The 12417-nt window shown below is 42.7% G+C and overlaps 1 protein-coding gene across 5 annotated transcripts in view; it reads right to left on the bottom strand.

The window, feature by feature from the left end:
- Positions 1-12417, bottom strand: part of PTAR1 (protein prenyltransferase alpha subunit repeat containing 1) — a 36411-nt gene extending 23994 nt beyond the window's left edge. For all 5 annotated transcript variants that reach the window (XM_075137215.1, XM_075137214.1, XM_075137213.1 and 2 more), the window contains exons 1-2: positions 12291-12417; positions 4902-5071 (exon numbers count right to left, since the gene is read on the bottom strand). In XM_075137215.1, coding sequence (XP_074993316.1) covers positions 4902-5071; positions 12291-12376 — 256 coding nt within the window. In that variant the 5' untranslated portion in view covers positions 12377-12417. The remainder of the gene's footprint in view (positions 1-4901; positions 5072-12290) is intronic.

A 12417-nucleotide genomic window follows, 5' to 3' on the forward strand; every position in this document is an offset into this window, starting at 1 on the left:
GATTTTTATTTTTCTAAGTGTATTACACTAAGATGTGCTTTTCAGAAAAGTGTTGCAGAAGTGGAAACACAGATTCATGGGAAGTAAGGATATTCTGCGAGTATGCATAGCAATACTTTCCATAAAAACAGAAGTAGTTCATAGCAATTTCAGAAAACGATCTTGTGATAATACAAATAATATGCTTGCATAAATAAAAAAAAATATTGAAGAAAGGATAAAAACATATTGTAAAATTAGGATTTCTAAACTGGAACAATAGCAAGAAGAGAAGTAGTCATGATTCTGGATTCCAAGTATGCAAAAGGAACCACAACTAAATTAAACATCTCTAAGAGTACGCTACCAATGACTGACTATAAAGCACTTCCTTCTTCCACAATCCTGCCAGAAAAATATCAGACACCACATCTGAAAGCAGACACTTGAATCAGCACCCTGTTTTTCTTCTCTGTTCTATTTAAAATGGCTTACAGTAATTCGAACAACACAAAAGAGGTAACAAGAGACTATGTTTGCAATCACTGTTTATTACAAGAATCAATAGAATATGCAATCAAGTTTTGCAGCAGTAACAAACCAATCTATCCCATCGCTACATTCAGAAGAAAACAACTACCTTGCCAAATTCCAAGTATACACTTTTGTCTACAAAAATGAATTTGGAGCAAAATCCTTGAGGATGTTTCAAATGTACAGAAAACGTAACATCTCTTGATACAGTACGCCTACTTACGCTACATTAGAGACAATTCTGTAAGACCTGGGAAAGACTTCCGCCTTCATTCCCTCCACCACTGCGGTTCAGTTTCTGCTAAAACTTCCTATCAAATGTGAAACTCAATTATGGTAAAACATACTAAACCCTATAAGCTGTTCCTTGCTTTACAAACAGATTATTAACATGGAGGTCCTGATCATGTTTTACAGTAGTGACACAAAACCTCAACAGACGTGAAAATGCTGTAGATCACCTCTTCTCACACATTTTAAACTGACTTTTGTAATTGAAGAAACAAAGGAGAATGGAGTTTCATTTTCAAAAGAATAAAACCAAACAAGTCTCAACAAACTTGGCAGGCAGCAATCTAAACTTCATGCCACTCCAGTATTTACCGACACAACTTTATGATCTGCATTTTGAGAGGAAGGGTTCTGCAAGGCTTCGTCTGGGACGAAAGCAGAGGCACTCTTCAAGCAGTCGGTGCACCGTACCATCCTGGTGGAATAGGCATGTGCCACAGTGTCACCGCCACAAAGCGCCTGACCGGTGTCAATGGAGCTGGGTGCCAGCACATTAGCACCCAGCTGCCCTTTAGCTAACAGCTACCAGTGGTCTCCAGCCTCCCAATGCAAGAGGACAGAAATCTCAGTGGTTTGTATTTTGGCTTGAAACAACAAGTTTTTGTCTGCATAGCAATTTCTAGGGAAGGACTTTTCTGTAACACTTGAGACTAAAAAGAAAAGTCTCCCTGCAGAAGATCTGCAGCATAATCAAAATACACCTCACAAACTCCCACCTCAGACCTGCAAAAAACACTGCAGTGAGAACCATTAGTCTTGCTAAGACTGCCTGTGCTAGCAGGTTCATCTCTTTAAATTTGTTTCTGGCTACATGTCAGAGTCAACATTATTTATATTCCTTATATGAAAGCTCTTTTTATTAAATTTTATAATCGTCTGCATTATAAATTCTGAATTTGCAATCACTGGTTTCTATCAGAACTGAACAGATCAGCAGCAACTTGGTGGCAGCTATCAAAAAGATCCAAGTCTTACCAGGTCCAACCGTAAACCACAGAGACCAAGTAAGAAATGGAAGTTACTTACGTTAGAAATACACATCTCCTAGGAATAAAAGTCTTTTAAAGGTGTCTGTAACGAGAAAGAATAGTCTAGAAAATAAATGACGTGAAAACAAAAAATAAAGGACAACGTAAAATCTACAAAGTCCCCAAAACACTTTTCCTAGATAATCACATAATGACATGACATCAACCCTCTAGGGGTGTGGGGGGGTGGTGGTGGTGTGGGGGGTGGAACACACACACACAAAAAATCTGTTAGACAAAAACAAAATACAGACAATGAACAGATCAGTCATACCCAACAACGCATGAAAACACTTCAACTTTCTTAAGCTACTCTTCTGAATGGAGAATTAAGTCCAAGTATCAAGCCAGTGCTTTGTCACTGTAACACCACCCAAGGTACACAGCCAGCACTGGAAGACTGTATGTTGCCAGTGGAATGGGGTCCTCTTTATCATGATCTGGCTTGCAAAGAGGTAAAAAGTTCCTATGTCTGACTTCTCTCTATCCACTAGAAGGCAAGCACATCCATGCTCACATTATGAACCCTCTCTGCCATTTAATGCTACTCTTTTCAAAGCGCTTGCGTTATATATCCATGTGTTTGTAATAAGGAATTAAAGTCTGTTTAACAACTCTAGACCCCGCCCTCAGGCAAACAAAAGTAGGCAACATTCATTGCCTTAAGAATGCTCCCTTGCCAAGTTTTACTAAAGACCTCAATCTTCTTTCTCTATATAATCCCTGAATGCAAAAGAAGCTCAAGTGCACATTTATAGACTCAACTAACATCATCTCACCATCCCTTACCCTACACTGTAATGAGGGTAAGTGTACAGCTGCCTTCATCCACTTAAATTGTAATAAAAAATTAAAGAAGAGAAAAGCAAATGGCAGTTATATCAAGAAAGAGATGTTACTAACCAGACCTCTCGTCCTGATCCACACAGATGTACTCTCAAAACCTATCTGTTCAAGACGGTACAGCATGTTAGTTATATAATGACCAGATTCTAGAGTCTGCATCAGATGTCTGCTAGCATCCCACTATTTAAAACATTATATTTAACTCACTAGTTCATCAAGCAACCAGGGAGATTGCCTTTGCTACAGTTGCAATCAACACAACCCAGTGGATGGTGGCTGTTGGGTATGTTCCAGGAGGGTAAGATAGTCCGACGCAGTCGTTTTAAAGCACAATGGACATAGCCAGTACTTTATGGATTTGGTTAGTTTCATGCAAAGAGAAAAAAATGAAATATGGTAACAGCCCCAAACTGAAACCCAGGTGTATGTGAGATACTGAAGATCTGAACTCTGTGAGGGGTCACGGGGTGTTCTTCAACAGAAAAGACATCCTCTTTCTGGGACACAAAAATGTGAAAAAATGCCCTAGCAGGTAGAAGATACCAGAAAGAAGCCTCAAAAGGAATATGAATAAACACCAGAAATGAGACACTGAGATAAGCCTAGAGAGTAAGAAGATTTTTTATGCTGACTGCTATTTAAAAGAAATCTGAAACCATGAGCAGAAAAATTAGTTTCTTAAACTACAGTTACTCTTTTTCATTCTTACTCTGAACGGAATAGGACACTTTGTAAGCAGTCAAATATCTCCCAAGTCACACCTGTTTGTAATTCTTTAAAAAAATTCAAAATAGGCGACATATACTAAAGTATTTTTCATGCAAATAAAACAAACTAAAAACCAAACCAAAACAAAAAGATGAAAAAGGAAATAAAGCTTTAAAATTACCGAGCTGTATTGACTAATGATTTCTGGTACCCCTATGTCTGAAAAACACTGCACTTGTTTCTTACTTTAGATCCGCAGTTTTCCTTCTGACTCAGGAAAACAGGACAAAATTCCTGTTTTAACATCACTTCCCTAAATCACTCACCGAAATAAGTCACCTCCCTCTAACCCTTCCAGCTTGGGCAAGAGAGAAAGGATTTACATTTTCAACTAAGCAACCCTACAACTTGTTTAGGTTGCCAAGATGCACAATCCAAAGCCTGCCCTCCCCCCCCAGTAACACTCAATTCTTTCAGAACAGGTTAAACTGGCTTTAGGAAAGGCCAGCGTAGTGTCAAAAAAGGTAAATGACCTGGATGAGGGGATCAAGTGCTCCCTCAGTAAGTTTGCAGACAACACCAAGCTGGGCAGCAGTGTTGATCTGCTTGAGGGTAGGAAGGCTCTGCAGAGGGACCTGGACAGGCTGGATCGATGGGCTGAGGCCAACTGTATGAGGTTCAACAAGGCCAAGTGCCGGGTCCTGCACTTGAGTCACAACAACCCCAGGCAACGCTACAGGCTTGGGGAAGAGTGGCTGGAAAGCTGCCCAGAGGAAAAGGACCTGGGGGTGCTGATTGACAGCCGGCTGAACATGAGCCGGCAGTGTGCCCAGGTGGCCAAGAAGGCCAACGGCATCCTGGCCTGTATCAGAAACAGGGTGGCCAGGACTAGGGAAATGATCGTGCCCCTGTATTCGGCACTGGTGAGGCCGCACCTGGAATACTGTGTTCAGTTTTGGGCCCCTCACTACAAGAAGGACATTGAGTTGCCGGAGCGCATCCCAAGAAGAGCAACGAAGCTGGTGAAGGGCCTGGAGCACAAGTCTTATGAGGAGCAGCTGAAGGAACTGGGACTGTTTAGCCTGGAGAAGAGGAGGTTGAGGGGAGACCTCATCGCGCTCTACAACTACCTGAAAGGAGGTTGTAGTGAGGTGGGGGTCGGTCTCTCTTCCCAAGTAACAAGTGATAGGATGAGAGGAAATGGCCTCAATTTGAGCCAGGGGAGGTTTAGATTGGACATTAAGAAAAAATTCTTCACCAAAAGGGTTGTCAAGCATTGGAACAGGCTGCCCAGGGACGTGGTTGAGTCACCATCTCTGGAGGTATTTTAAAAGACGTGTAGATGTAGTGCTTAGGGACATGGTTTAGTGGTGGACTTGGCAGTGTTAGATTTACGGTTGGACTCGATGATCTTAAGGGTCTTTTCCAACCTAAATGATTCTATGATTGTATGATAAGTAAAAAAATGTGCATTAAGAATTACCTAAGATACTATTCTCCAACTGGGTAACTTACCATCTTTGTTCAGCCATTGTTTTCTTTGTCTGTAGAGGAGAAGTTTATTGTGGACATATGGCAAAAGAAACTTGACACACCAGCTCTCCACACCAAGCTTGTTTTCTACCAGGACGATAGGGCTCCGGTTATACCTGGCTTCAGGGCAGGGTATTAATCCAATTTCATCTCTTAAAAAACAGAAAGAAATATAATTAAACTTATTTCCAATAGATGCCAATTATTTTTCTCAATAGAGCAGACTGGACCCAGTCAGTCCATCACCTTTTTCCCTGTTTTTACTGAAATCTGTACTCATTATCCTCCGTTCACCTTCTTGATTCTTGCCAGACTGCAGGTACGATAAAGTGCATTTTCAGAAAGACATCCTCTGCAAAACTCACGCAGTGTTTTAACTTGGCAAATAAATGATTCAAACATGTTTTAAGGCATGAATAAAGATCTAAGTTGAGCAAAAAAGTAAATGTATTTTACCTCTGTATAATTTATTCAGTCACAATATAAAAGCCAGTTGTGGTTTTGAGTTAAGAGCCACTACAAAAATTTTGTATTAGTTCCCCAATGCTGTACTGATAGAAAACCAGAAATATTTTATGACTTGCTGAAGACTCTGGAAGTAATAGCCATGATTAGATGAGCCAGAATGAGTTCAAAATCCTTTAAATGTTTTCTAGGAAGGTTCCTTTTGGTGATTCTGACTCTTCTCACCTTAAGATAAACAGAAAAGTTTTATTAGATTTTCCCAAAGATCCTAAATGAGGAAGGTGCCTTTTTTTATATTTTTAGATTATCACCCAAGCAGTTTAATTGAGCTGAATTAACACAAGTACCCGTGGCTTTGTGATGGAGATGTGATGGAGCTGTAACAACTGCTACTGCAAGGGAAAAAAACAGGTTAACCAGTACAGGCACCTGACTGACCCAAAGCTAGCCAGGTGCACCCTGCAGCAGCGTGACCCTGTGCTCTGAAACCAAAGATCATGCAAAAGAAAATCACAGACAGCAATGTGCACATTCCCACACGTATGTTTCCACATGTCCTATTTTTCCTTCTCCTATGCAAGGCAGCCTGCTGAACAGGGGGAAGATTTGAGACAAAGAGGCCAGTCTGATTAAACGGCAACTTGGCATAAGATGCTTTAATCAAGCCTTTAAAAAAATAGTGATGGCCACAAAAATTCATACCAGCAAGCAAAGCACATGAGACTCAGATGTTTAGTTTCAAAGGGCCATACCATATTTTACTTTTTCCTCGGCTTTCTCTAGCTTGTAGGAATGTTGGAAGAGCAGCTTCAACAGCTTCTTAAAAACAAACACAGCTCGTCAAGCATTCACACTTGTTTGGACACAAAGCAACATTATTTTATACTTTCCATTATGCATGATTTCTCCACCAACTCCTGCCTAGTGGAAAATTTTGTTGCTGAGAAGGGAGATCCTCAGATCTCAGGCAGGAAAAAAAAGATCTCTTGTGATCTTAGATAGAAAGCCAATTCTCCATCTTAAATTTTCTCAATGCAAGGTCTACAGATACACTCCAAGTGTCAACCCACAACCTCAACTCAATTATCTTAAACTAATTTTTGGACAATACTTGAGTGTACAGATTTAGTTCCGTGTCCTCACTGGATTATTACTAAAGTAATCAAAAGTGACACCGCATGCTTGTTTAAGAATATATTTGCGTATTCAAAAAACAGATTTAATCTTCCATACATCACAACATTCATCACAAGCCACAAAGACCTTAAGTAATTTGAGGTAAGATATTTGCAAATCACTTGGCTCTGCCTCCACACCCAGGTGCCTTACTCATCCCTGGTCATCTGAGAACAAAGAGAGGAAAAGCAGCATTTTCCTACCCTACCAATTGCAAGCAATGGTATCAAAGCAAGATTCTCATCTCTGCTGCTACACTCAACACAAGGTAAGCTCTTCAGGAAGCTAGTCAGATTAGACCTAAAATGACATTCCAGTCTGCTTCTTTCAACATGGTACCGTATAGCCTGAAGTTTGTACTTACTGCTGGCTCCTTTCTTTTATGAATGTTAAATCCAGTCCTTGGCCAAACTTTGCCTGGCCTCGCATATAGGGACATAGAGGTCCACACCTGCAATGAAGATGTAGTCATCCACAGCTTTGCTAATTAACGCCATGAACTACCACATGAATTTACCAGCTGTTGCTTACAAACAGCATACTAAACTGGTGTAAACAGCAAGGAGAGAAAAAAATCACACAACCATACATCCACACCTTCACTTCTTAGCAAATACAAAAAGTCTGACTCAGGTGAGCTAAGTTTCATAACACTGCTTTAAACATGCCAAAATGACAGACAGGCAGGGTTTGCACAGAGCTGACAAGTCAGCTGAAACACCCCAACTCCAAAACAGCTGACAAGTCAGCCTGAAACACCCCAACTCCAGAACACGCTCAGCTAGCCGAAATCAGCAGAGGACTAGACCACTGCATAATGAAATTCACCAAGATACAATACAACACAAAAAATGGTTTATCTGGTAACTACTCAGTTTTTGCGAAGATGCAAACCAGGACTTGTCATTTGGTAGAAATGTTGTCTCCAACACCTTGGTATTGTTTTTGATGATCCACGTGGTTCAGAAATTGTATGTTGCATTCAGTTCCTGAGAAGGAACAGATGCAAAATACCAGGAGGCCAGATTTATCTAAGGTGGGGTGCCTATCTCACAGCTGAAACAATTCATTCAAACCACCACCTATTTCTGCTCCTAAAGGCTGCTCCTGAAGGCCCCTCAGATCTGCAGAAGGAGCAAGTAACAGGGCATGTCTGTCAGCCCAGGAGACTCTGCTTGAGAACACCTGCAGTCTCTGCTCCATCATGTACCCATAGAAAGCTTCTGCAGCAGCACTCACATGCAGGCACCGCTGAATTAGTGCTTGTAAAATGAAGTGACTGAAGTACCCTTCATCTTGTGCCAACCACCCCTGGCCACATGACGGAAGACGTGCCTGTTCATGTGACAGGATTGCCCAAATTCATTGCAGGATAGAGGACGCCTATTTAGGTCAAGTGACAGCTGCAAGCTGCTCACAATACTGAAGGAGACACCAATTGAGGGCTGCTGTTTGTTGGTATTTTGTACAGAAGCACCATCTACTACGAAAGTAAGATTTAATTTCTTTCCCTAGATTTCCCAGTTTTCTGATATTGTCTCTTGAATTTTAGGAGTTATTTTGTGCTTTTACATTTATTTTCCTCAAAGCAAGCACCACAGTCACGTTCCAAAAACCTGCATGAATTATCTCTGTATTTACAGGACAGCACGCTAGTTCACATTCCTAAAATACACCGTGGAAGCAGCCAGAACGTAGTGGAAGATTTTAGCTTGGTTTTCATGAAGTCTGCAGCCATTACAGAGCTTATTCAACCTGTGCAGAGACTAGAGAAGATGTGCAAGATGAGACCGTGAAGCTGCACAATCCAGACCTGGTCCATGGCGCACACCTCAGCCGTGACAGGACAGTACTGACAAGCCGTTGCAGGACCTGCTTCAAGAGCCCCAGTCTGTTGATTCAGCCATTCAATGGCCCTCCCCAAAATAAACCCTAGCCAACCTACTTTAAACTTCCAAAATCATGATGATACAAAAAAGTTCCCTCTTTCACAAAACTGCAATACCACAGTACTGCTAGGGAAGGAGGCATTTCTTGTGATGCTACCGTGACAGGTCTTCAGCTTTAGGTGCCCATGTGAAGGCACCTTCTCTGATTTTTTCCTGGAAGATCATCTTTAAAATAACCCAGCCTCTCCCTACAGAATTAGACAGAGGATATTAAATAATGGCTGCGAAATCTCAATGAGGTACAATTACTGGATACGATTCAACTACGATTCTACTGACAATAAAGACTGGACCTATGTAGTTGAATATTTCTGCAATTATAAAAATCTTTCAATACTGGAAGACAACCCAGAGTGTGGACACTTGAAAAGTGTGTATTTCTACATGAAAATAAATCTCATGAAATGACTACATGGCTAATGAATTTACAACATTAGAAAGGTAGGGAAGAGGGGGGCCTAAGTCCAAGAGTTGAAACTTTTTTTTTTCCTTACTGTGCAGTGCATCATATACACAATTCCCTTTTAGAATTTCAAATAATAAATTAATTTGCACATTATGATTAGTCATCATCTTAGTGGTACAACCAAAATCTTTCATAAATGAAAGAACAGTAATATATTACTGAAATCTAAAGTACTTCTAGCCAATATTTGCTTCTAAAGAAACTATAAATATGACACTTCCACTCTAGGAGTTTTCTTTTGTTTGCTCTCACATTAATCTCCACTTGATTGGAAACTTCTGCTGCAATAACAAAGTTCGGCACTGATGACCCCTCTCACTAAGTATTATAAGCAAATTATTTTTACTTACTATTGGTATATTTGGAAGTATCAATGCTGCATAAAGGTATTAAACAATCTAACTAAAAGAACATTGGCAAGACAAATTTCATACTTGGCTACAGCAAGGACTTAAGGTAGTATGTTTCTTCCTGAATCCCCTGCAGAGAAATTCGCAATCACACCAGGAGAAACCTTGATTCAGAGTTCCAAATGTAACAAAATGAAGTGTGGTAATTTTACTACGTTGTAAAGAATGTAGTAAATTGAGACAGAAAAAATTATCTGAGTTACAGTGACATAAATGATTCTGGGCAAACCATAAAGAGTATCCTCAGATTTTGTACACAAATGCTGGGCTACCATCTAAGAGTTCATCTTTCCAATTATGCCTATCAATGTACTTTTTTGACAAGTGAGTTCTGTTTGACTTCACATGCAAAAGAACAACAAAGTTCAAAAAGAAAGTATATATTGATCTGCTCACTGTTGGTGATCCGTTCAGTTCCAGTAGGATAGCTCACGCATACGACTTTATCAGGACCTATGCTTGTAGGACTGGGTAAAAATATCTCCCAGTAAATTTCACAGCCTTACAAAATTGAAAACCAGCATGCTAACACAGTTATGCATCTGAAGAAAATGGAGCTATCAGAGACAACGCAAAAAGAATTTTCTATTGTATATTTAGTTAGAAGTAAGCTCGGCTTAAAAAGATGCACAGTCTTGCTGCAAATTTTATTTAAAGCAAAAAGAGAAACAACGTTCTACTTAGTCTAAACCTGTATTTTTATATGCTTTTTAGTGTTGATCAGAGACAACACCCCCATTAAAACCTACAAAACGGTGAACCTGCAGAACAAAACACCCATTCTGTCAGATGTAAAGGGAGGCAGCAAACAGTCAAAGACAAGGGACAACAAATGCTGGAAGAGAGATGAGTAGGGGACAAAAGTATGAGATGTGAACAGGAACACCTGTTCTGTGGCAGATCCCTTATTTTCAGTGGAGCCACGCAGATGCCATGTAAAAGAATTCAAACCTGGGTCTGTGACACAAACAGGCTTCCTATTCAAGAGGATAACATCTGTCAGGGACTGCAGCTGGTTATGACTGTCTTGGCCACCAGCAGGAAGATGAGGTGTCTCCGAGATGAAAACTTCTGGCCAGGATGGCTGCAACCTGGCGCTCTAGAGGCAGAGAGGCATCGTAGCGAAGGGCCCGCAGTCTACACTGGCCATGCATAGCCCCATTTCAAGTACTGCAGTTCAGAAATCTAGCAGACAGAATTGCCGCTTTTTCTACTTTAGGGGGTAAACTAGCAGTAGCTTGCGCTTCCTCACTTGAAGCATGACACAGCGCATGAGTCTCAGAGCACACAACTCTTATAGCCTACTTTCATCTCTGAGATTGCATCTATGAAAGAAAACGGCAACAGCACCATATTCTTCAAAAACACAAGCTCGAAGTTTGCTACCAATAAATAATTCTGATGTCGCAGTAGGAGCTAAGAAGAATCAGAACATTCATTCACAAATACTGGCTGTTTACAGCACATTATGCCTCGCAACCTAAAAATGAAGCATCATGGCAAAACGCAGTTCTTTTTTAGACAGCATCCATATGCTGTATTTTAAAACCTGGCCACCCACACAAGTTGCTTATTACATTTATAGAAACATTAGGGTATTCATTCTAATCCTTTCTTTTAAGGAAAGGGATAAATTAAGTGCCCGTAAAATTTTCCTATGTAGTTGCTTAGCACACCATTTTCTGGAACAGATTAATAGGCCACCACCTCAGAGACTGCAGCGTTTCCAACTGACACAAATACACCGTACTTGTGTTATGAAGTTGTTATCCATTACATGCTACTTCATTTGCCATAACCAATATGGAGTTTACAAAAATAGATAGAAAGATGTTTCCCTAAACAGTCTGTGTCTTAAAACAAAACAGGGTGGGGAAGGAAACAGAAATATGGGAGGTACCTACATCAAGGTCTCAGAGCTGGTCAGCAGTGGAACTGAACTGAAAATAGAACGCAGACGATCTGACCCCCATATTGTTAGATAAACCTGATTCTTACAAGATGGCAATAACTCTAGTTTGTATTTACATAGTCATTCTCTTTGTCTCCTTCCAAACAACACACAATGAAAAGCACTGGCATCCCCAGTGACAGATACAGATTTGAAGGTAGCATTCATCAAACTGCGCTGTTTGTAGGAGGGTGCAATTCAGTAGGCTTCCATCCTGAGATTGGCTTCCACCAGCGCTAACGCTCCGCCGCCGACACAGCCAGACCCCGCTGCCTTCGGCGGGCCTCGGCACGCCCGACCCGCGGGCAAAGGTCAACCCCATCTCGGCTACACCACAAGTTTAACGTGGTGAAACCTCAAATTCACGTAGAGTTCATCTGAGACCTCGTCTTTAAAAAGATATTCATCCCTTCCAGAGTCCTTGCCGGTTTCCGTAACCGAGTACCGGGGAGGCCGTTTGTGCCGGCAGGCTGACGAAGCAGCCGCAGGGCTCAGCAGCAGCAGGGAGTTACTCAAACTCCCGGAGCAGGTACGTGGCGTTATCCCGAAGAAGGGGAGGCAGCAGGAGAGCACCCGAGAAATGCGGCATCAGCGACCCGCCCCGATGAAGCACAGGTGCCAGGGAAGCCGCCCGGCGCCGGTCCTCCCGCTCGCAGGCCGGCACGCCCCGGGGAGGTGCCGCGCTGAAGACCTGCGCCGGGTGGGGAAACCGGCCGGTCCCCGCGGCCCCTCACGACGTGACCTTGGGCCCGGCACCAGGCCCTGGCAGGCACCGCTGCGCGCCGGGCGGCCCGCCGCGCCCCCGCCGGGGACCCCACACCCCCGCCCGCGCGCCCGCAGGCGTGGGAGCGGGGCCGCCGCCGGCCGAGGCGCCTGCACGGGGGCTGAGGGCGGGCAGCGTTCCCGCCCCGGCCCGGCCCGGCCCCGGCCGCCGCCGGCCCCCGCCCCACTCACATGTGGGGGTTCCGCTGGAAGGCGTTGCGAATGTCCTTCACCACCCGCTGCACCAGCACCGCCACCTCCTCCGGCGACTCGGCCATCTTCCACCTCCCCAGCCGGCCCCGCCGCGCCGCGCCGGCCC

Source organism: Calonectris borealis, chromosome Z (genome assembly GCF_964195595.1).
Source record: "Calonectris borealis chromosome Z, bCalBor7.hap1.2, whole genome shotgun sequence".
Taxonomy (NCBI): domain Eukaryota; kingdom Metazoa; phylum Chordata; class Aves; order Procellariiformes; family Procellariidae; genus Calonectris; species Calonectris borealis.